The 26,304-nt window shown below is 42.9% G+C and overlaps 1 protein-coding gene across 1 annotated transcript in view; it reads right to left on the bottom strand.

The window, feature by feature from the left end:
* The window catches only part of LOC141102901 (solute carrier family 41 member 1-like), a 67,830-nt gene that overhangs the window by 13,705 nt on the left and 27,821 nt on the right, over positions 1–26,304 (bottom strand). Inside the window, 4 exon segments of the mRNA XM_073591937.1 lie at positions 2,119–2,265; positions 7,533–7,677; positions 8,486–8,557; positions 9,989–10,096. Of these exon segments, the coding sequence (XP_073448038.1) occupies positions 2,119–2,265; positions 7,533–7,677; positions 8,486–8,557; positions 9,989–10,096 (472 nt within the window).

Genomic DNA, 26,304 nt, shown 5'->3' with positions numbered 1-26,304 from the left:
AGATCCCAATGAGCACAGTGGCCTCCATGATCCATAAATGGAAGAAGTTTGGAACCACCAGGATTCTTCCTAGAGCGGGCCACCCGGCCAAACTGAGCGATCGGGGGAGAAGGGCCTTAGTCAGGGAGGTGACCATAAACCTGATGGTCACTCTGAAAGAAATCCAGCGTTTCTCTGTGGAGAGAAGAGAAACTTGCAGAAGAACATCCATCTCTGCAGCACTCCAACCAATCAGGCCAGTATGGTAGAGTGGCCAGACAGGAGACACTTCTCAGTAAAAGGCACATGACAGCCCATTATTTTCCTAAAAATTCTACATAAAATATCCCATAATGACAACACGAAAGAAGTTTGTTTAAAATCTTCTTGTCGTTATGGGGTATTGTTTGTAGAATTGTGAGGAAAATAATTAATTTAATCCATTTTGGAATAAGGCCGTAACATAACAAAATGTGGAAAAATTGAAGCACTGTGAATACTTTCTAGATGCACTGTATCTGTAACATGGAACATGATTTGTCTGGAATATTGGTCAAAACTGTGAAAATTGCAGCTTAATGTTTCTTAATGCAAAATAATGCATCCGGGAAAAAAAAAACCCTTAATAGAGTACAATTTTGGAGGTAGCCAGAACTATAGAGGATAAATTATTGGGGGGAGCTTATTTCAGATGTCTGAAAAATGAGCAGACAGTGTGGCCAGGCAATGTGGAAAGCAATGGGGAAAGCAAACTGAATTCTGGGTATATCTTTGGAGGAGTCACCAGCAGGAGGTGGAGGTCCTGATTCATTTATATAAAGCTTTAGTTATCACTAGAGGGGCCACCAGCAGGAGGAAGGATGCCCTGATTCCTCTATAGAGCTTTAGTTATCACTAGAGGGGTCACCAGCAGGAGTAAGGAGGTCCTGATTCCTCTATAGAGCTTTAGTTATCACTAGAGGGGTCACCAGCAGGAGTAAGGAGGACCTGATTCCTCTATAGAGCTTTAGTTATCACTAGAGGGGCCACCAGCAAGAGGAAGGAGGTCCTGATTCCTCTATAGAGCTTTAGTTATCACTAGAGGGGTCACCAGCAGGAGTAAGGAGGTCCTGATTCCTCTATAGAGCTTTAGTTATCACTAGAGGGGCCACCAGCAAGAGGAAGGAGGTCCTGATTCCTCTATAGAACTTTAGTTATCACTAGAGGGGTCACCAGCAGGAGGAAGGAGGTCCTGATTCCTCTATAGAGCTTTAGTTATCACTAGAGGGGCCACTAGCAAGAGGAAGGAGGTCCTGATTCCTTTATAATACTGGTGCCCAACCTGTGGCCCGAGGACCGCAGAAGTCAGCAGTGAGAATTTTGATTTGTATTGGGTCTGTAATAGCTGTGGTCACTAGCAGATTCATGTAACATGCCCCCAGTCTCCAACAACTCCTGTAGCACAGTCTGTGACCATCTTCTCTTGTAAGTCTTTAGTCTTTTGTAGCTATACATATAATTAATACTGTATGTGGCCCTTTGGTGGTATCAGGGGCTGCATTTGAGGCCCCATAAACCTTGTGAGTTGACAACCACTGCTCTATAGAGATCTTTTGTTATATCAAAAGGTATCACCAGCAGGAGGAAGGAAGTTCAGATTCCTCTAGATAGACCTAGAAGCATTTACCACCAGGAGGAAGGAGATCATGATTTCTCTATATAGATTTTTACTTATCACTAAAGGGATCTCCAGCAGGAGGAAAGAGGTCCTGAGTTCTCTATACCGATCTTTAGTTGGACCTCATGAAGGTACAGACGGTTTCTGGGACCTCCAAATGGTGTATGGCCAAAGATACCCAGTGCCGTGGACAGCAAACATGCATGAGATCTGTGACAAAGTTCTACTCTCACAAGAAACACAAACATCATCCTGAACCAATGCATGATAATCATACTTTTGTCCATCAAAGTGCTGCCATACACGTTACAATTACAGAATACAATCTCTGTACAATCAACCAAAGCTATGTAATATGAGGATCTACCCAATCAATTTGTATTCAATCAGGCAAGGCCTTGTACAACATACTTGTTGGTAGATCAGTCAGGAGATTATACAATCAGATTGGAGCATGGGTGGTGAGCTTAAGAGAGTCTTACCTCTGTAGCTGAAAAGGGTGCTGCTGATACCAGCCAGAAGTGACAAGGTGATCAGATCCCCCAGACTAGCAGCAATGGGTGTGGCCACATTGTCTGGATTTATTCCGAATTTCCTGGATGCAATGATGACTCCAACCATCACCAGACCTACCGGACACAAAAATATACAGATGTCATGTTTGGGCTTTTCTTAACACTTGGGTTTTACTTTCACCATCTGCTGGATGAACAGTATTAGAATAGGTTGAGGTATGCAGCACCCTCCTAGGTAGGTGCTAGGAAAGTTAGATAAATGTTAGTAGTGTTTTTGATAGGTAAATGTAGTTGCCTCCTGTAGGCAGCGTGGCTATAGTTCTGGGTAATGATAAAGAATGGTTTGGCTCACTGTACCCAGTGAGCTGTGATTGTTTAATTAGGCCTGATCTGTGTGCTCTGCTGCTGCCAATCTGCTGGATAGCTCCCTCTGTATCCAGGTAACTTGAGAGGTTTCTGGATGATAGGTGTGGAGCTTTGCAGATAGCAGCATGAAAATTTATATAGCCCTGGCCTACTCCAGAGAGGCAGGCTCTCAAGGCATGTTGGGAGACTGTATTTATTCTAAGAGCACACAGAGCTCTGGGTCTTGCCCCAGAGTAGAGGGGTCAAGCCTGAGGGGGGCACGCTGCCCTCTCAGGCAAAAGCAGCAGAGAGGAGGTCACAGGTGGGTGACATGGGGGAGCAATGCTGAGACCCAGGTGCTTAGAAGAAGCTGACTGCCATATATCTGTCTGGTATCACTGGTGGGGGGCATTGCTTGGAATATAGAAAGGTAGCTCCATCTGTCCTTGGGCCTTGTGAGTACAGACATTGCAAGATCTTGGGGACCTTGTGCTTTAGCAAACCCACTGGTGCCTTTTTATAGTCAGCTGTGGGTCTAATAAAGGGGACACTGGCTGGTGTTCTGAAGAGCTCTGTCCAGATATCTTCCTACTTAAGGGGACTTTGCTCTAATGGCTCTACTTCTACTTAAGCTGTATACTGTTTGTTACAAGCCCACATTTTGTCATGTTACAACCAAAAAGGTAAATGTATATTATTGGGTATTTTATGTGATAGACAAACACAAAGTGGCACATAATTGTGAAGTGGAAGGAAAATGATAAATGGTTTTCCTAATTTTTTACTAATAAATATGTGAAAAGTGTGACGTGCATTTGTATGGCGCCCCCCTGAGTCAATACTTTGTAGAACCACCTTTCACTGAAATTACGGCTTCAAGTCTTTTTGGGGATGTCTCTACCAGCTTTGCATTTCTAGAGAGGGACATTTTTGCCCATTCTTCTTTGCAAAATAGCTCAATCTCTGTCAGATTGGATGGAGAGCGTCTGTGAACAGCAATTTTCAAGTCTTGCCACAGATTCTCAATTTAGGTCTGGACTTTGACTGGGCCATTCTAACACATGAATAGGCTTTGATCTAAACCATTCCATTGTAGCTCTGGCTGTATGTTTAGGGTCGTTGTCCTGCTGGAAGGTGAACCTCCGCGCCAATCTCAAGTCTTTTGCAGACTCTAACAGGTTTTCTTCTAAGATTGCCCTGTATTTGGCTCCATCCATCTTCCCATCAACTCTGATCAGCTTCCCTGTTTCTGCTGAAGAAAAGCATCCCCACAACATGATGCTGCCACCACCATGTTTCACAGTGGGGATGGTGTGTTTAGGGTGATGTGCAGTGTTAGTTTTCCGCCACACATAGCGTTTTGCTTTTAGGCCAAAAAGTTCAATTTTGATCTCATCTGACCAGAACACCTTCTTCCACATGTTTGCTGTGCCCCCCACATGGCTTCTTGCTAACTGCAAACTGGACTTCTTATGGCTTTCTTCTTGCCACTCTTCCATAAAGGTCAGATTTGTGGAGAACACGACTAATAGTTGTCCTGTGGACAGATTCTCCCATCTTAGCTGTGGATCTCTGCGCTCCTCCAGAGTTGCCATGGACCTCTTGGCTGCTTCTCTGATGAATGTTCTCCTTGCCTGGCCTGTCAGTTTAGGTGGACGGCCATGTCTTGGTAGGTTTGCAGTTGTGCCATACTCTTTCCATTTTCGAATGATGGTTTGAACAGTGCTCCGTGAGATGTTCAAAAGTTGGGATTTTTTTTTATACTCTAACCCTGCTTTAAACTTCCCCACAACTTTATCCCTGACCTGTCTGGTGTGTTCCTTGGCCTTCATGGTGCTGTTTGTTCACCAAGGTTCTCTAACAAACCTCTGAGGGATTCATAGAACAGCTGTATTTATACTGAGATTAAATTACACGCAGGTGGACTCTATTCAATAATTAGTTGAATTCTGAAGGCAATTGGTTCCACTATATTTTAGTTAGGGGTATCAGAGTAAAGGGGGGCTGAATACAACTGCACACCACACTTTTAACATATTTATTTGTAAAGAATTTGGAAAACCATTTATCACTTTTTTTCCACTTCACAATTATGTGCCACTTTGTGTTGGTCTATCACATAAAATCCCAATAAAATACATTTAGCTTTTTGCTTGTAACATGACAAAATGTGGACATTTTCAAGGGGTGTGAATACTTTTTCAAGGCACTGTAGTTCTTATCTTTGGAGTATCTCACCACTTCCCTCAACCCTATACAAGTTCTCCAAAAATAAAAACCACAAAACAACATCCCCTAGACTCAGAGGCGTATCTAGTGAAAATGGCGCCTATGGCAAGCACTGAAACTGCGCCCCTTTCAAAACATTTGAAACTAGGCATGTGCAATTTGTTTCGTTCCGAATTCGTTTTTTAACGAATTTCGACAAATTCGTTAATTCGGGAATATCCGAATTAACGAAAACCCGTTTAACGAATTTTTTCAGAATATTCGTAAACTCGATAAAATTGGACATTCGTAAATTTGTGTATTTGTACATTCGCAATTTACTTTCGTACATTCGTACATTCGTACATTAGTAAATTAGTGAATTCGTAAATTTGTAAATTTGAAAATTCGGAAATCTGAAATAATAGTTAACTAATAATAACTTAACTATTAGTAATTACTAGTAACTTTTAATTTATAGGTGTTGTAATTTCCTTTTAAATTTGGCTGTTAGTGAACGTAACACGTACAAATTTATCTGAAGTTATGAATGATCCGAAAAAACGGAATGGAACGTAATGAATTAATAATAATAAATAACAATAATAATAATAACAACGTTTTATTATTGATTATTAATTTGTTCCGTTCCATCTGTTTAGATGCAGCATTCGTTTTGGATAATTCGTAACTTAAATTTGTATTTGTCACGTTCACTGACAGTCAAGTTTGAAAGGAAATTACAATACCTATAATTTAATAGTTAGTTACTATTTCAGATTTTTGAATTTTCGGGTTTTTGGATTTTCAAACTTCGAATTTACAAATTTCCGAATTTTCTAATTTACAAATGTACGATTTTACGAATGTATGAATTTACAAATGTAAAAATGTACGAATGTACGAATGAACGAATGTACGAATGAACGAATTACGAATGAACGAATGTACGAATGAACGCATTTACGAATTTACGAATGAACGAATTTACGAATCGCGATCATAACGAATGACCCGAAAAACGAAACAACTAATAAACGAATGAAACGAAAACGAAAATGAATGAATTTTTTTGGTTGTGCACATGTCTATTTGAAACCCATCTTTCAGATAACCTTAACAAAAAAAACACCTAACAAGGCAAAATTTCAAAATATAAAACTGTAGTATATTAGTGATGGTGACACCCCCTATTGTAAGTGGAGTTATTTTATTTCTTGAGGGGGTGTTACCATCACTTATATATTGCAACTTGTTATCAAAAATCTTTTGAGGGGGTGTCAATGTCACTAATATGCTGCAATTTTGTATTTTGATATTGTTATTTGTTGGAAAGATATCAAGTTGTATATTTGGTTTACAGGACACCACATATACACCACATATACAGTATATGGTATTCAGAGGGAGGGCTCCACCATCACTTAAAAGTGGAAGTAAACGTCCTTTACTGCCTTTTACATATAGGTAAGTCTATAATAAGGCAGCCCCGAGGGCTTAAACACTGGAGCGGTGCGCTGGCAGGACGGGAAAAAAGGTCCTGCTAGCAGCATCTTCGGAGCCGTGAAGGAATTGAAATCAGTGGGACGGCGCGGCTATACCACTGGCAAAGCGCCTCTGCAGAGGTGCTTTGCGGTGGTTTTTAACTCTTTCTCGGCCGCTAGCGGGGGGTAAAACCACCCAGCTAGAGGCCCGAATACCGACGATAAAGCGCCGCTTACAATAGCAGAGCTTTACCGCCGATGCCGCCCCCGCCCCAGGGTGGAAGGGCCCTTACTCATTTCTCCTCCTTCCCTGCCCCCTCCCCAGTCCCCACAGCAGCTCCTCTCTTTCTCAATCTCCAGGCTCCAGCATGGCTCCAGTACTCTGTACTTCTTAATTAAAGGGGGTGGCTTGAGAAAGGGGCGGGTTACAGCAGCGCCCATTGGCTCAGTAAGCAGCAGGAGGTGGAGCAGCTCCTTCTGTTATCTCCTTCTTGTCCTGTGACAGCCGTTCCTATAATATGAGGCTGCTGGTTCCTTTCTGCTGCTTCTATATAGTCAATGACAGGACAGGAGGGGTGAAGCTGCAGGGTGCTCCTATACATACACAGAGCCACTGGAAGAGAAGAGCTGCAGTGTCAGGACTGTGAAGATGGAGAGGAGGGAGAGCACAGCGCACATTCCGGCTCCTTCCCCTCTCCTGCACGGCAGCTTATTTTGCAAATAACCTAGGGGGACACCACTGCCTAAACTCCTCTCTCCCTTTGTGCACTGCAGTCAGTGCCTCACATGATTCTTGTGCATGTCGGAGAAGAAGCAGGGAGGAGGTGGGCGGAGCAAAGCAGTGGGCGCTCTGAATGCTGATCTCTGCCTCTCTCCTCTGTGACGTCACTGGTTGTTAGACGCCAGGCGGGCTGTGTCTAGCAACCAGTTTGGGCAGTGAGCCAGGGGCCAGTGGTGAACGACCTAAAGCACTCTCTGCTGGCCAGGATCCCACCCCAGGCTGACAGTGAGTAACAGTGGTGATATCAGGGCCATTTTAAGAAGAGATCTCTGCAAGTGCCTTGCTGCCCAGCCACTCAGGAGCGCCCCCCTTCATATGGCGCTCATGACACTTGCCATATCTGCCATACCCTGGATACGCCACTGCCTAGAGTGGTTCTTGAAAAAAGAGTGAATGAGCCTATATGCCTGGCTGCGGGGCAGAAGTTTGGAAAGACCTGGACAGGAATCCGGCGGCTCCTATGGGAGTAGCACTACACATATTTTTTATTATTCAGAGCTCAGTATCTTTTTAAATTAATAAATGAGCTTTTGCTGGTCAGGGCAGAAAAGGATGGTTCTTACCCAAGGACAGGGCAGCCACAAACGCCGTGGTGACACTGCTAGCGCAGAGGACTGCAGCTTGGTCCAGCTCAATGTAACCTTTAGACAAAGCCCCTAAGATGACGGCAGCAACAGCAGCCAAGAGCCCAACCACAGTGGCCTGAACCTGAAATGACAGCGAATTGCATTTTTATTTTCAGTAGAAGAAATAAATAAAATGTTAAACAGTGTTCACCATGATATAATAGTATGAATGTAACCTGAATTTTAGGGTTTAGGTTGATTTTTGGCAAGCAACTTGTTTAGTTTTAATTTTTCAGAAGTTATAAAAACAGAGCAAAATTACTCACATTGCATAAGTGTTAGTGCCAAGTATATAATGGCGATAAAATAATAGTAGGATACAAGTGATTGGTACTGGAAATATGTGTGTGCTATATTATCAGTTTAATAACTTACCTCACATACATTTGAGAAAGAACCCTATTATATCCAATAATATATTCATTAAAAATGCAAAAAATATATAAAAAAAAAAGATACAACTAGTATCTCTATATGGCTTAATTGTAGTTACTGCACTCTACTGAGCATCAGGATCCAGACTAGGGAGGGACACTGTTGTTATAAGTGTATAAAGCTCAACTGCCTTGCTCCATGCTGTCAGTCCAGTACAAGGAGATTGCTCACAGGTTGTGGAAAGGTTAGTGACCAAAACTTTATGGTTTAATTGTGGTGCAGAGAAGTTTGGTCACCAGCCTGGATGTGCTCTCTGGCAGGGGTATCCGATGCTTAACTCACGTTGTGTTGCTAAACCTCCACAAAGCATACAATAGGAAAAGGGCATGTTTTTATCCAAGGAACCATCATTTTATTAGGAATCTTCGAGAATCCATAACTAACATGTTATAAAATCCATAAGGAAATAATACACCTAAATGTTCTAACCAGAGCAAGATAATGATATGACTAACCTGAATTAAAGCTAAATTGCTGACTGCCAACTTCCACCTTTCACTGGAGTCATCCATCTGACCCGTGTTTGCCTGCAAATATAACAGAGACAGAAGAAATATTTGTGTTACTAATCAATGCTCAACTATTATATCTTCAGAATGAGGAGAATACGTGCAGCAATATAAGTGAAAGACGGTAATGAAGAGGAAAAGTGTATCCAAGAAGGTAAGAGTCGGGTAGCGAGAGGAGTGGAATAAGAAGAAGAGAGGAGAGGGGAGAAGAGGAGAGAGAAAGAGAGGAGAGGGGAGAAGAGGAGAGAAAAAGAGAGGAGAGGGGAGAAGAGGCGAGAGAAAGAGAGGAGAGGGGAGAAGAGGAGAGAGAAAGAGAGGAGAGGGAGAAGAGGAGAGGAAGAAAGGAGAATAGCAGAGAAAAAGGGCAAATGAGAGGATAGGAAGAAAATAAGAGGAGAAAATGAGCAGAGAGAAAAATAGATTAGGAGAAGAAGGGAGAGAAGATGAGAAAGGAAGAGCAGAGCTGAGAAAAGAATGAGGAGAGAAGAGGAGGAGCAGAGGAGAACAGAAAAGTGGGGGAGAAGCAGAGAGTAAGAGAAGAAAAGAGGTGAGGACAGGAAAGGGAAAGAAAAGAAATGAGAAGAAAGGAGTAAAGGTGATAGAGGAGAGGAGAAAAAAAGGAGAAGAGGAGACCAGAGAAGAGGATGATAGGTGGATATAAGAGAGGATAGGAAAAGAGAAAAAGTGAGGGTAGTAGAAGTAGATGAGGAGAGGGGAGAAAAGGAAAGAAGAAGAAAAGAGGGAAGAGAAGAAGAAAGGGAGATGAAATAATAGTGAAGAGGAGAAGAGGAGCAGAAGGGTAGAGGTGTAAAAGAAGAGCACATAAGAGACAATGTGAAGAGAGGAGGAGGGGTTAGGAGAATAGAAAGAAGATGAGAAAAAGAGAGGAGGAGAGCAGATAAGAGGAGAAAAGCAAAGAGGAGGGCAGCAATGAAGAGGAGGAGAGGAGAACAGAGAGGTGGGGGTGAAGAAGAAAGAAGAGGAGTAAGAGAAGAAAAGAGGTGAGGACATAAAGCGAAAGAAAAGAGGATATGAGAAGAAAGAAGTGAGGGTGAGAGAGGAGGAGGAGAGGAGCAAAGAAGAAAAGGAGAAGGGGAGGAAGGCAGAGAAGAGGGTGATGAGAGGAGAGAAGATAGAAAAGGAAAATAGAAAAAGTAGGGTAGTAGAAGAAGGTGAGGAGAGGAGAAAGAAGCAGAGAAGAGGAGGAGGAGAGGAGATAAAAGAATAGGAGGGCAGAAAGATGAAGATGAGAGGGGAGAAGAGGACAACAGAAGAAAAGAAGGAAAAAGGAGGGAATAGAAGAAGAAATGGGTTGGAGGAAATAAGTAAAGAGGAGACTAGGAGCAAAGAGGTGAAAAAGGGAGAGCAAATAAGAGACAAGGTAAAAAGAGGAGATGAGAAGAAGAGAGAAGAGGTGAAAAAGAGAGGAGAGCAGAAGAGATCACTTACAGCAGTGGAAAGCCGAGAAGCCAGCGTCATCTCCAGGTTCCCCTTAAGGCCAACCAAAGCTGGCACCAGTATGAAAACCTCTGTGATGGTTTTGAAGACATCCCAGTGCTGGAAAGAGTTAAACACATAGTGACCGCTGATTAGAAGAAGAGTGTACTATAAATAGGACAATCAACAAAGTACATGTGACTTCTACTTATGTCAGCAGACAAGATGGCTCCATTCCAGCCTGCAACTCTTTGGGCAACAACAATCTTTCATACACTCAGTTTATAACACCTGGGAATCGGAAGGGTAGCACAGTCCCATGCATAGGTGTGCACAGCCTATTGCATTAGGGTGTGCACCCCAAATCTCAAACACAGAGCAACAGAGGCAGTGGCTAGGGGTATACACATGTCACAGCCTCGATGCTATGCTTCACAGCCATGGCAAAAAGTTACAGAGTGCAAAGCACATGTGTTTTTTTTTAATTTTTTCTTTTTACATTTTATTTCTTTATTTTAGAAATTTTTTACCTGCCCTTTTGGAGGGCTTTGGTGAAATATAAGGGTTCTACACAGACCCCTGGTATACTACATTTAAGAATGAGAAAGAGAGTGAGGGCAGAATGGAGGCACAGATGCTAGAACTGATCCCCCTGCAGCAAAGACGGAGGGAGAGAGAGGAGGAGAAGCGTTGCAGGGGGGAGGAACAAGAGGATCGGTATCTGCAATAAGGCATTACAGCCAGTCCTCCGGCTCGGCAGGTGCCCAGGCCCCCCTTTTGAACTAATAGGACACGGCCCTGGTACAGGTGTAGTGGCTGTACAGCTACAAAGGTTGGCCAAGGTAGAACTGTACCAGTAAATAGCATTCCCTGACTCCATAAATTTCATATAAGCTAAAAGAGGGTACTGTTTCTACAGATAAGGATCTTGCCCAAGTGATTAGGAAGCTTGTTATGCACTTACTGTAAAAGAGCCTAAGGGCCCCAGATAGGAGGACTGGCTCATGAACTGTACAATAATTCTCAACCTCAGCAATATACAAAACAGATCAACACTAGGTCCAAAATCTCTTCAGCCACTCTTCAATTCAACCCAAGTTCATACCTAAAGGTAACAATACCATCATGAACCAATCATAATAAACATTATTGGCAAATGGTGCTCTTGCAGTTGTTTCAAGCACAACAGATCTGGTGGCTGTCGTTGAACTTACCTATAGTCCAACATACAAACATACAAAGTATGTATAGTCCAACATACAAACATACAAAGTATGTATAGTCCAACATAGTCCAACATACAAAGGCTGATCTAACAACGATGGTGTGTTGTCAATATCACCAAATCCACCACCATGACTTTCCTCCCATCTTGGCACTATCCTCCCACACCAAACATTCCGTGAAAGGACTGCACTTTGTGAGTGGGAAAGGTTTGCTTTTAGGTTTTGCATGTGATAAATACCTCAAATGTTTAAAAGTACTCGTCACCTACAAAAGGTGCCTTCAGGGAGGTCACAAATGGAACAATATCCGCTTTCTGATTGCAGGCTTTAGATTTTTATGATGGCGAAAAGACTGTAAGTATTAATAACCTGACACATTGGTTTTGTGCTGGCTTCTCAGTTTCCTCCCACACTCCAAAAATGCTGGTAGTTTAAACAGGGTTGTAAACCCTCACGGTTTTTCAACTTAATGCATTCTATGCATTAAGGTGAAAGACCTTTTGTGCTGCAGCACCCCCCCCCCCTTTTTGTTATCTAAGCCCGATTGTTCCAGCGAAGGGGACGAACACAGCAGCTCCAGCCGCTGTCTCAGGTCCCGCTGCTGTCAATCAAACCCAGTGACACGGGGGGTGGGGGTGGGGGGCGAGTCCCGCTGTCTGTGTCAATGGACGCAGCAGCAGGACTCGGGAGTGTGCACGAGTGCCCCCATGGAAAGTGGTTCTCCGTAGGGGCACTCGAGAAGAGGAGGAGCAAAGAGTGCCACCGGGGGACCCCAGAAAAGGAGGATTAGGGCCAAATCCTTTCACAGAGGAGGTAAGTATAACATGTTTGTCATTTTAAAAAAAACGAAGCTTTGCAATCACTTTAACTGAATCCTGTCTAAAAAATATTGGCCCTAGTAAAATATTGCACTGAGTGTGCCAAGATGACTGCCCCACCACCAGTTTGATAAGTACTTTGAGGTCCCAGGGAGAAATTAGAAATATGTTAGTTAAATAAATGATATCAGTGAAACAGTACCCAACACATGGCAAGGAGAAGAATGGTACAAACTAGACAAGGTTTATGGGTTTAGCTAAGAGCAGCCATTCTCAACCAGGTATTTATGGAACTCTATGGTTCCTCAAGAGGTTGCTAGGAGTTCCTTGAGTTGTTGCTGATTGACCTCCCTCTCGATGGTGCCTGGATAGTTCTGGGTCCATTATCACTTGGCACAGCCAGCAGCATAACATTATTTATCTTCTTAGCTGTCTGTAAAAGTGGTATTCTGACCAACACTATAATGCCCTGTACACACGGTCGGACTTTGTTCGGAAATTCCGACAACAAAATCCTAGGATTTTTTTCCGACGGATGTTGGCTCAAACTTGTCTTGCATACACACGGTCACACAAAGTTGTCGGAAAATCCGATCGTTCTGAACGCGGTGACGTAAAACACGTATGTCGGGACTATAAACAGGGCAGTGGCCAATAGCTTTCATCTCTTTATTTTTTTTCTGACCATGCGTGGCACTTTGTGCGTCGGATTTGTGTACACATGATCGGAATTTCCGACAACGGATTATGTTGTCGGAAAATTTTATATCCTGCTCTCAAACTTTGTGTGTCGGAAATTCCGATGGAAAATGTGTGATGGAGCCCACACACGGTCGGAATTTCCGACAACAAGGTCCTATCACACATTTTCCGTTGGAAAATCCGACCGTGTGTACGGGGCATGAGGCATTTTTCCCACTGACCCAAAATGACTTAAATATAGCAGGGGTTCCCTGAGACTTAATAATTATTTTAAGGGTTCCTCTGGGGTAAAAAGGATGAGAAAGACTGTCTTGGAATCAGGGGTTAAGCATAGTACTAAAGAGGTTAAGGTTAACTCAGTCATTGATATCTCATATCATTTTTAACATGTTAATATAGAGCTGCACGATTAATCATTAAAGAATCAAGATCGTGATTCTACCCCCCTCGCAATCTTAACACACCATTTTTCTGATTCAGTGCAGAGAGTTCTCTGCTAACAGCTGACAGCTGTCAAAAAAAAGAAAAAAACAGGGAGCCTGCTCACTGTGCAGAGACGGACCTGTCAGAGCTCTGCTCTCCTCTATGGGGGATCAGATGAAAACAGATCCACCTGTCCGTTTTCATCCGATCCGATCGACGGATGGATTTAGCGGATCAAATCGGACATCAGCGGACATGTCACCGCTGACCTCCGTCGCTCCATAGAGGTACATGGAGTGTCCGTTCAGGTCCGCCTGAAAAACTGATAGACAGACCTGAACGGTAGGCAAAGATAAAGAGAAACATTGTAACACTTATGCCGCATACACACGGGTGGACTTTTCGACCGGACTGGTCCGACGGTCTTTCCGACGGACTTTCGAACGAACGGACTTGCCTACACACGATCACACCAAAGTCCAACGGATTCGTACGTGATGACGTACGACCGGACTAAAATAAGGAAGTTGATAGCCAGTAGCCAATAGCTGCCCTAGCGTCTGTTTTTGTCCGTCGGACTAGCATACAGACGAGCGGATTTTTCGACCGGACTCGAGTCCGTTGGAAAGATTTGAAACATGTTTTATTTCTAGGTCCGTCGGACTTTTGGGAAAAAAAGTCAGCTGGAGCCCACACACTATCGAATTGTCCAACGGAGTCCGGTCCGCCGGACTAAGTCTGCCGGAAAGTCCGCTCGTGTATACGTGGCATCAGTTTTAGATCAAAGGGATGAACTTCGGTCTCTAAATGAGGTCAGTTTAACCACTTAAAGACTAAACCTTTTTCTGACACTTTTTGTTTACAAGAAAAAATCTGTATTCTTTGCTAGAAAATTACTTAGCACCCCCAAACATTATATATATGTATAGATTTTTTAGCAGAGACCCTAGAGAATAAAATGGCGGTTATTGCAATATTTTATGTCACGCTGTATTTGCTCAGCGACCTTTCAAACGCAATTTTTTGAATGTGATCAAAATTGTTAACAGGAAAAGGTTTTGGAAAATAATTTTTAATATTTTTTCCAATTTTAATAGTACCTTCAATGATCAATGATCATATTTGGCAAAATGACCCATTCATGTCCACTCCCATTACCCAATTTTTGCAAGTGATTCCTGTATCATGCTGACACCTTAAAACTATGAATGCAATGTATTATGCAGCGTACACACGAGCGGACTTTTCGACCGGACTGGTCCGATGGACCGAGTCCGGTGGACAATCCGACCTGTGTGGGCTTCATCGGACCTTCAGCGGACTTTTCCAGTTGAAAATCTGATGGACTTTAGATTTGAAACATGCTTTAAATCTTTCCGATGGACTCGAATCCGGTCGAAAAATCCGCTCGTCTGTATGCTAGTCCGACGGACGAAAACTGACGCTAGGGCAGCTATTGGCTACTGGCTATCAACTTCCTTATTTTAGTCCGGTCGTACGTCATCACATACGAATCCGTCGGACTTTGGTGTGATCGTGTGTAGGCAACTCCGTTCGTTCAAAAGTCTGCCGGAATGGCTGTCTGACTTTTGTTGCCGAAAAGTCCGCTCGTGTGTACGCGGCCTTAGTGTTGCATCGATATTGGTATCAGTGCCGATTTTAAGCATTTGCAGGAGTACTTGTACTCCTGCAAATGCTCCAATATGAAAACCAATACCTTTGGTTCAGGTGCGATTTCCTAGTCACACAATTCGCACCTGAATCGCACCTGAACCGCTGAACAAAGTTGCATTGGAGGGGGCTGAAATCCCACTGTCAAAACCGACCGCACATATGTGATTCCGGTCTTACAGTTCTTCAGAATTATAAAGAAATGGTAAAAAATGTTCATTCATCTAAAAAACTGTCACATGACACTAAAAATAGGTATCGGTGCGTACAGTACTTTAGAAAAAGTATCGGTTCTCGTATTCGGTCTTAAAAAAACTGATATCTGTGCATCTCTACAATGTATAATTCAGTAGCTATGTCTATCTTTGTTTTTGTTTTTTACTCACTTGGAATTTGTCCATCAGAAGTCCAGCTACCACCATGCCATACCCGGACAACAGGAAGGGGACAAGCACTTGGGCAGCAATGGAAAAAAAAGTCTCACTGAAAAACCAATGTGGGTGCCTTGAGAACTTGCACTTGAACCCTCTCAACTTTCCTCCATAATAGCAAAACTCCAGGTCCAACTGAGTTACCGCCATGTCACGTATTCCATAGTTTCCAGGTCGAAACTGGGTTCAAACCAAGAGCAGAGTCCGCTTTCCCTATTAGTGGACCCATACAAAGTCACGTCTTCTCTGAACCCAGCTGAGCGTCAAAATGACGATGAGTGAAAAAGAACGGACGATCCCTTAGATGTTTCTTTTATGAAGACTGCCACAAAAGAGGGACAGGAAAAGGGAAAAAAAACTAGACTCGTTAGATCTAGGTGAAGGTTGTGCTTCCTGAGGGTATAATACTAGTTTTAACAATGAGTCATGTGCTTTAGGCAGATTATGTAGCTATGTAGTGGGATGTATCTGCAGCCCATGTTGCTATCTCTAAACCACAAAGCTCAGAATCTCGTCACATACTAATGTCACGCCTCCTGGACCTTCTATCAGTAGGTTGACAGGGCAAAGTAGCCCTGCAGCTTCTCGGAACACGCTCACGTTTCAGAGAATAAGATACTGATGAAAAGATGAGTAATTTGTATTTACTATTACCCATGTCTAGTGAAAGAGAAAAGTTTAATCAGGAATGTACGCTGGTCACCGGCATCGTCACACCAAGCTCCAAAGTATGGCCAATTAGACTGTAGATGCTTATCAGCTGTCATCACTTCCTATTCACTTTAGTTCATGAAAATGTAGTTAAAAATAGTTTTTTGATGCTGATAGATTCTAAGTGAACACAGTGGGCAAAAATCATGGAAAAATTCAAGGGCACCTTTGTGTAATATTCGTTTTATGGGATCTGTGCCCATGCACGTTACAATTCCATCATTTAATTGTGCAATATTTTCTTTATTTCTATTCACTCTAGGGCAGCCATTCTCAACCAGGGGGTTCTGTGGAACTCTAGGGTTGCTTCTGAAGTTCTTAGGGGTTCCTTGAGATGTGGCTGATTAAGCTTCCATTTGATGGAACCTGACTAGTTCCAGGTCCAATGCCACTTGGCAGAGCTAGCTTCCTGGCACCGATTATCTTTTTTGCCGTGTGTAAGAATGGCCTTTTAGAGGAACACTGTAAGTGGGGCATTCTGACCAATCTTTACCAATGAACGGGGCATTTCCCCCACTGACCGCAGGATGCAGAATGGTCATTTTCTGGCCTTCAAACTCATTGAGGTAATGCCCCATGTTATAGCAAAGCAGGTTAATGCAGGGGTATAAAAAAGTTCATAAGTCAAGACATTTTCTTCGTTTTGGAAAGAGAAGGGAAAGATTTGAACCCCCTAATTTTATTGCTGTCCAAAGTTCTGTTAGAGAGATCACTCTTCAGTTCCTGTGTTGGTGACAACATTTTCCCCAGAGAGGAAATGAGTGGAAATCTGCAACAGGGACACAAAGAAAAAGAAAAATCTGACAGGGGTACTAGCCTTCCCATTTTAGTTCCTTTGTGTAACTCATAAGGAATTACAAAATTAGGTGTGTGTAATTTTGTTTTTTTATTTCGTGATATACTTTTAAGGAAAAATTGTGTGTCCAGCATTAGCCCTTTGGCAGTAGGTCAGGAATCATCTCTGCTTATTTACCCTCTGGGCACAGTACAAAGCTTTTACAAAACTTTTTGAGTTGAAAGGCCAAGTTATAGAGGAAAACCAGAAAAACAACTCCAGGCATTTCTGACAACATCAAGAATTACATCAACATCAAGTATCAGAAAGCCCCAATGACCAATTTTAAAGAGGACCTGTCTCTTGCACTGTGCAGAAGACAAAATGGACCAAATTAATGATGGTTTCTTTTTCTACTTTTTTGGCACTAAAGGTGGCCATACATGGAGCGAATTTCGGACAGCTACTGGTGAACCAGCCGAAATTCAGGCCATGGCCGAATCAGTCAGCACCACTCCACTCAACATCCTTCTCTCCAAAAATAAATGGAGCGAGTGAATAACACTCATCAGAACAGTGCCTAAATCCAACTCTGACAGCTGTGGGTGTCAAGTGAACAAAAAAAGAACCCAATACTTGCCAATATGAAGGAAGATGGGACCCGAACCCTTATTTGATAGCACTGTCACCCTGTGTGAACTCCAAGTTGAGATCTGGAGTGTACACAAGTCTAGCTCTCAATCTTACGATAGGAAAGATATACTGTATTTAGGTTCTGCTGTTGAGGCTGGCATTAAAGTGAACCTGTTCCTTTGCCCTGAATGGACAAAGCACAGGTTCATTTTAAAGTAGATGTATTTTTACAATATGTAAAACAATAAAGATATTTTCACCGCTAAAGCAGATGTATTTTTAACAAGAAAATGTTGGAGAAGGCTTTCAAACTATTTCTACACTATATGGCCATATTTTTGTGGACCTCTGACCATCACACCTATATGAGCTTGATAGGCTTCCCATTCCAAATTTATGGGCATCAATATGGACTTGAAACCCCTTTGTGACTATAACAGCCTCCACTCTCCTAGGAAGGCTTTCCATGAGGTCTGTGGGAATTTGTGTCCATTTGTGAGGTAAGGTACTGATGTTGGATAAGAAGACCTGTCTCACAATCAACGTTCCAAATCATCCCAATCATGTTCAGTAGAGTTGAGGTCAGCCCTGATCTCAACCCTACTGAACATGATTGGGATAAATTGGAATGCTGATTATAAGCCAGGTCTTCTCATCCAACATCGGTACCTGACCACAGAAATGGACCAATCGGGTTCCTTCACACTAAACTCATCAAACCATCTCTTTATGGGGCTGGCATTGTACACAGGGGCACAGTCATGGTGGAACAGAAAAGGGTCTTCCCCAAATGGTTAACCCAAGTTTGAAAGCCCATAATTGTCTAAGACCCCCTTTCACACTAGTGTGATTTCTTCTGTGTTTGCTATCATGCTGCAACGCATAACAAAGGAAATCACATTATTTGCTATGGTACCTATTCTTTTCAGTGCAACATGGTGCTGTGCAATTTATGAAAAGGTGCAGGTGTTTCTTTTGGTGCAGCAAAAACCCCATACATTTCAATAGAAGCGCATGAAAAATTCATGAACATTTTTGGGAGGGTTTTGTGCCTGACAACAAGTTTTCTACAAAAAACAAACAAAAAACATGCAGCATGAAAATGTATCAAAAGCTGTTTTATCCAACAGACAAACGTAGACTAGTGTGAGGAAGATGGGAAAGCAGGCAAGGCAGGGAGGCGAGAGGGAACCCACCCAAGGTCCCCATAAACTAAAAATCGAGTAATCACCTTAGTGTGAGACACCAGGCGCGGTAGAATCAGTTCCCTTATCTCTGTAGACCATTTTGAGGTGAATGATCTGCAGGCTACATTTTTACAGTTATTGCAAAAATCTCCAGATCTCTTAATTGAGAACAAGAACAATAAGAGCCTTGATAGGACAAACAAGCTTTCAAGACTGGGACTTTCTCAATATCTCTGCATGCATTGACGTGACAAGGTCCCATGCCAGCCAAGGTGAAGATGCATAAATGCACCCCCCCCCCCCCCCGGGAAGCCAAGATGGATGAAGTTTGCATGTCTGTGTGTATATATGTTGAGCTTCTGCAGAAACAACAGCCCTACAATTACCATGTTTTGGTCCATGGGTGACGGAATAGGATAAGAGAAGTACTGCAACGTGGATTAAATTATTGCAACTGAGTCATAATAAGCACAGGGAAACAAGGCCAAACGTTCATTAACATACAGTGGGGAAAAAAAGTATTTGATCCCTTACCATCCAACAATAATTCTGGCTCCCACAGACTGGCTACAGTATTTGCTTTGCTTATGTGGTACACAGATTAGTCCTGTCAATTTAAGAAGGAGCTCCCACTGACAACTTGTTTGGGTATAAAAGACACCTGTCCACAGAATATCTTCCATTCAAACCTCACCATCATGGGCAAGACAAAAGAGCTGTCAAAGGACATCAGGGACAAGATTGTAGACCTGCACGAGGCTGGAATGGGCTACAAGACCATCAGCAAGAAACTTGAAGAGACGGAGACAATTGTTGGAGCAATTATTTGCAAATGGAAGAAATACAAAATAACCATCAATTGCCCTCGGGCTGGCGCTCCATGCAAGATTTCGCCTCATGGGGTAAGGGTGATCATGAGAAAAGTGAGGGATCAGCCCAGAACTACACGGGAGCAACTTGTGAATGATCTCAAGGCAGTTGGGACCACAGTCACCAAACAAACCATTAAATAAAAAGAAAAAAATTTGCGCTAGGTGTGTGGTAATTCTGAAAAAAAAAATTATTAAAAAAGAAAAACCGTCAAGGATATCCTGCAGCTAAGCACTATAACCCTTCGCCACTTTAACCCTTCTCTTCTCTATTCTGCTACTGACCACCTATATGACATAATCTCTCCCCTGTCCTGTCCTGACCCGGCCACCTCTGTCTAAAACAGTTCACTCCTCTAACCACACGCAGAATCAGGCCCCGACCGTTACAACCCTGGCAAACTGACAACACTAGAAATCTCAAGAGACATTGCCGTGCTCTTGAACGACTGTGGCGTAAAACCAAATGCGTGGAAAACTTCACCTTATATAAATCTGCCCTTCTAAAATATAATTCCTGCCTCCATGCTGCCATACAAGCCTACTTTGTCTCTCTTATTAATTCCTTGTCATCCAGTCCCCGTCGGCTCTGCTCAACCTTAAACTCTCTGCTTCGTCCCCCACCCCCTCTACCCACTAACTCACTCACTGCCCAAGAGATTGCCAATCACTTCAAAGACAAGATCGATGCAATTCGTGAGGACACCTCCACTGTGCGTACGTCTTCCCCACCCAACATACCTTGCCTAGCAGCACATTCAACACTCTCCTCTTTTGAATTGGCTACTACTGAAGAGGTTACAAAACTTTTCTCAGATGCCCACCTAACCAATTGTCCCTTGGATCCTGTTCCCTTACAACTACTACGGTCACCCTCATCTTCTATCCTATGCTCCCTCACTCACATCTTCAATCTCTCCCTCTCTAGTGGCACCTTCCCCTGCCCTCTAAAACATGCGCTGATCACTCCCATACTTAAAAAGCCCTCACTGGACCCTACCAACCTGAACAACTTAAGACCCAACTCATTGCTCCCATTCACCTCTAAACTTCTAGAACGCTTAGTCTACAACCATCTTAGCTCCTACCTCAGTGAAAATAACGTTCTTGACCCCTTACAGTCTGGCTTTCGCTCGCAGCACTCCGCGGAAACTGCCTTACTAAAACTCACTAACGATTTACTATCTGCTAAAACCAACAGCCAGTACTCCATACCCCTACTACTTGACCTCTCTGCGGCCTTTGATACTGTTGACCACCCGCTCCTTCTCAATAAACTACATTCCCTTGGCCTCCCAGATTCTGCTCTATCCTGGTTCCCTGCCTATCTATCACAGCGCTCATTCAGTGTCACCTATAACTCTGCCTCCTCTCCATTGCCCCTTTCTGTGGGGGTCCGCCAAGGCTCTGTTCTTGGACCCCTTCTGTTCTCTATCTACACCTCCTCCCTTGGTCACTTGATAACCGCCCATGGCTTCTAATACCACTTATACGCCGATGACACCCAAATCTATCTGTCTACTCCTCACCTCACTCCTTCATTCTCCTCTCACATTACTAACTTACTAACTGACATATCAGCATGGATGTCGCACCACTTTCCTTAAACTAAATCTCTCTAAAACTTAGCTATTAATATTCCCCCCCCCCCATGCCCCCTCCATGACTTTTCCATCAAAATCAACAATGCAACCATCAGTCCCTCCCCTCACGCCAGGGTACTAGGTGTAATCCTAGACTCTGACTTGTCATTTCAGCCTCAAACCCAATCGTTGTCAAAAGTTTGTAGAATTCACCTCCGTAACATCTCTAAAATTCGCCCCTTTTTAACAAATGAAACCACCAAGCTCCTCATTCACTCACTTGTTATCTCTCGCCTTGACTATTGCAACTCCCTTCTCATTGGCCTACCTCTCTATAGGCTATCCCCTCTTCAGTCTATCATGAATGTTGCTGCCAGACTTATCCACCTTACCAACCGCTCAGTGTCTGCCAACCCTCTCCACCAATCCCTACACTGGCTCCCAATCACCCACGAATTTAATTCAAAATACTAACCACAACATACAAAGCCATTCACAACTCTGCCCCAAGCTACATCACCAAACTTGTGTACAAATATCACCCAAATCGTCCTCTCTGCTCTTCTCAAGACCTCCTGCTCTCAAGCTCTCTCATCTCCTCCTCCCATGCTCGTCTCCAGGATTTCTCCAGAGCCTCTCCCATCCTCTGGAACTCACTACCTCTACCTATCCGGCTATCCCCTACTCTTGCTACCTTCAGGCGATCCCTGAAAACTCATCTCTTCAGGAAAGCCTATCACGTCCCCAACTAATCTCCTACCACTTTCAACAACTCATTCCCCACAGTTACAACCTTTTGTACCACCTGCCCCACCCTATTAGATTGTAATCTTGTATTATAACTGTATTGTCTCCCTTTTATATTGTAAAGCGCTGCGTAAACTGTTGGCGCTATATAAATCCTGTATAATAATAATAATAATAACCCTGATATAGGGATCAAGAGATATATGTAGAAGTAAGAGTGCAGCGCTGGATATAAACCAATAATACAAATGTGTATGATTACAATGTGTACAATGAATTATATATCATCAATGATCACAAAAAAGTGCAAAAAAACATCAAATAGAAAAAATATCAAATAGAAAAAAGTACATATGTGATTGCTGCATTAGTAGAAAATACGTGTATTTGAAACACAAAAATGTGACAAAAATTCATAAGTGCCACTGTGAATAATCACATTTCCTTTTCCTGTGAAGTCACCACCAACTGCTTTTCGTTTCCTGCTTCCTGGTTCCCACCCTCCTCTGGATTCCTGTAAGATCACACCAGTGCCCCGGGCTGCAAAGGGAAAACAGGACGCCAAATAGGACGTTTATGAGACTCCAGGACTGGCGATTTTCACCACATACAGAATGCATCTAATTTAACCTTGTTTTTTATCCATGGGTTCTTCTGCGAGCGTGCCGTGGAAGGTGCTCTTCAGCTGACGCCGGCCTTTCACCAGTGAGGAAAATCCGGGAGATCCTTAGCAGTGTTCCTGTTTCTACTAAGCCTGTTTTGACCCCCCTGAATAAGGGCGGTCGCAGGCTTTCTGGTAAGCCTCCATTGTTTACTGAATGGTGGCGGGCAGCACAAGCGGTGGAAAACAAAGACCCAGGGTCGTGCACTGGAAGTTTTTCGTTTGAATATTTTTTTCACTTATGAATTTTTGTCACATTTTTGTGTTTCGAATGCACGTATTTTCTACTAATGCAGCAATCACATATGGACTTTTTTCTATTTGATTATTTTTCTATTTGATGTTTTTTTGCACTTTTTTATGATCATTGATGATATATAATTCATTGTACACATTGTAATCATACACATTTGTATTATTGGTTTATATCCAGCGCTGCACTCTTACTTCTACATACCAAACAAACCATTGGTAACACAATACGCCGCCATGGATTGAAATCCTGCAACGCTCGCAAGGTCCCCCTCCTCAAGAAGACACATGTACAGGCCCGTCTGAAGTTTGCCAATGAACATCTAAATGATTTAGAGAAGGATTGGGAGAAAGTGCAGTGGTCAGATGAGACCAAAATTTAGCTCTTTGGCATTAACTCAACCCGCCATGTTTGGGGGAAGAAAAATGCTGACTATGACCCTAAGAACACCACTACAGTTAAGCACGGAGGTGGAAACATTATGCTTTGGGGCTGTTTCTCTGATAAAGGTTCAGGCCGATTTTGCCACGCTGAGGGACAAATTGGACGGGGCCATGTATTGTAAAATCTTAGATGAGAACCTTCTTCCCTCAGCCAGAACACTGAAGATGGGTTGAGGATGGGTCTTCCAGCATGACCAATGACTTAAAACATACCACCAAGGCAACAAAGGAGTGGCTCAAGAAGAAGCACATTAAAGTATTTGTCACTATGTAACATTACATGTATGCCATGCAGATATGCAGCCATTAACAACAGTGTAAGTGTTTGTTAGAAATGAAAAGGCGAAATACTGTTTCTGGTACCGCAGCTGTGCAGTCACGTGACCCCCTGTGCTGGCTGGCCTCTATTTATTGGAGAGAAGCAGGAGGGGCAGAGATTCCCCTGTGCTGGTTGGCTGACATCACAGGAGAATCTCGACTCCTCCTGCTTCTCTCCATAGATCGAGGCACAGGGGGATCACCTGACCGCACAGCTGCGGTGTCAGAAACGATATTTCACCTTTTAATTTCTAACAAATACTTACATTATTGTTAATGACTGCATATCTGCATGGCATACATTGATATGTGATGTATTATGCAGCTGAATAGAGGCGGGGAGGAAAGCAGTCTCATGCTGACAGGAAGGGGGTTTGAGAGACTGTCAGATGAGAGACGAGAGCTTCGGATGACGAGTCATGTAACCTGACCATAGTAATCAGGGCTAAGCAGCCATGATTATCGTGGTCAGCAGAGGCAGGGGGACACAGGAACTGGCAGGATCAACGAGGTTTATTACCACTTAGGAAGAGAAGAATTGCACAGTACAAGCACTGTGCTGTCCATAGGTGTGTGCAGCCTATTGCATTAGGGTGTGCACCCCAAAGCTCAAACACACGTGTGTGTGTAATAAATATATATACGGTATATATATATATATATATATATATATATATATACACACTCTCATAAATACACGTAAAAAACAGTAGGGTAGTGGGGACGTGTCAGCAGGTTTTATTTTTATTATTTTATTTTTGTACTATTTTTTACAATTTTGTTTTTATATTATTTTTTACAATTCTACTTTCATTTTAATTTTTTTTTTACAATTTTTTTTTAGGAGCCCTGTTGGGGGGGCTTTGGTGAAATATCAGGAGGGGGAATCAGTGGCCCAGGGGTAATTAGGGTGTGTCCAGGCACACCCGGCACACCCCCTGCGCACGCCTATGGTGCTGTCATTCATCCCTTAAAGGAACGGATTGTTTTTTTTTGTTTTTTTTTGAGTAACAGACACCTAGAGGTCATGGAGTGGCCTAGCCAGTCTCCAGACCTTAATCCTATAGAAAATGTATGGAGGGAGCTGAAACTTCGAGTTGCCAAGCGTCAGCCAAAAAACCTTAAGGATTTAGAGAAGATCTGTAAAGAAGAGTGGACCAAAATCCCTCCCGAGATGTGTGCAAACCTGGTCACCAACTACAAGAAACGTCTGACCTCTGTGATTACCAACAAGGGTTTCTCCACCAAGTACTAAGTGATGTTTTGCTTGGGGATCAAATACTTTTTTTTTTTTCAAACTCTTTATTACAACATTTTTACTTACAAATTATTTAACATAGCTTACATTATCATATCTATATCTTTTCTTCCACAAATTTTTACATATATATATTTTCATACCATTCACACTTACAACTCATTCTTCCCTCTCGCCCATCTTATGGTCACTAATTCTGGGGAGGATGCAGGTGCCAGACTGTACAAGATGTGGGGAAGGAGGAGCGGATTTCATCCATGTGATGTGGCAGTGTGGATGTATAGGAAGGTATTGGCAACAGGTGGTCAAGAAATTAGGAAAAGTCATAAATATACCTATTATGGCCACTGTGGAACTATGTGTGCTGGGGGTGGTAAAAGAAAGGGTGTGTGGATACACCAGGATATTTTTGCAAGAAGTATTATTCCTGGCCCGAAAACAAATAGTGGAAAAATGGATCCAGCCAAATCCACCTACAATAAATCAATGGGTGAGAGCAGTAAACCAAGTGGTACCACATGAGAAAATAATGTATGAACAAAGAGGAAATATGCAGAAATATGATAAGATTTGGGCAAAGTGGAATAAATCACACTTGACGACAGATACAGGGAGACCAGAAAATATAGTATATAATGAGTAAAAGGGAAAGAATTAGGGGATCAAATTCCTATTTTTGCTCACTGAACTGCAACTCAATTTATACCATTTGTAGCATGTGTTTCTCCTGGATTTTTGGTTATATTCTGTCTCTATCATTTCAAATACATCTATGATAAAAATTCTAAACACTTCATTTCTTTGTAAGTGGGAAAACTTACAGAATCTGCAGGGGATCAAATAATAATCCTTCTTGATCCTCTGAGAGGCAATTGGATATTCCCTGGATCAACTTTATCTATACATGTTATTACCCAGTTATATTATGCACATTTAGGAAAGAATACAGGCTTTTCTTAAAGTAAGCTACTGAGCTGACCAGAACCACCTCTGGAGACTATTTCACATTTTCACAGCTCTTACTGTGAAGAAACCTCTGTATTTGAAAATGAAATCTCTTTTCCTCCAGAGGTAAAGAGTGCCCACTTGTCCTCTGTGATGACCTTAAAAGAGAAGTATGGGTTTGGGGTTTTTTCCTCCATCATACTTACCTAGGTGGATGCAGCATCTGTGCCCCGGCACCTCTACACTGAGTACCAAGCGATCGAACATCGCCGATGGCTCAGTTCTCACAGCTCCCTGAGAGGAGAGCTGCTGACTGTCAATCAGCATGTCTCTGCTCTGCTCCTCCACGCTCACTGGAGAGCTGAGTTGTGGAGGGGCGGGGAGCGGCCGTCTCAGCCTCTCAGCGGCTCGCTGAGAGCCTGAGACGGGTGTAAGTCCAGGCACCTGGCGGATCCAGACTTCCATTGTCGGGAGGACGCAGTGCCTGGACTTAAATCTGTGACGTCAGCAGAGAGCAGACTTCTGAAAATGGGTCACAGGAGTGCTAAACGAATTGCACTCCTTTGGCTATACTTCTCCTTTTAAAGTAAATAACTCAACACTATATGGACCACTTATATATTTGTACATGGTGATCATTTCCCCCCTTAATCTACTCATCTCAAGAGAGAATA

Source organism: Aquarana catesbeiana, linkage group LG07 (genome assembly GCF_042186555.1).
Source record: "Aquarana catesbeiana isolate 2022-GZ linkage group LG07, ASM4218655v1, whole genome shotgun sequence".
Lineage (NCBI taxonomy): Eukaryota > Metazoa > Chordata > Amphibia > Anura > Ranidae > Aquarana > Aquarana catesbeiana.
Note: the sequence above shows the minus strand (reverse complement) of the source record. Positions and strands in the feature narration are given on the sequence as shown.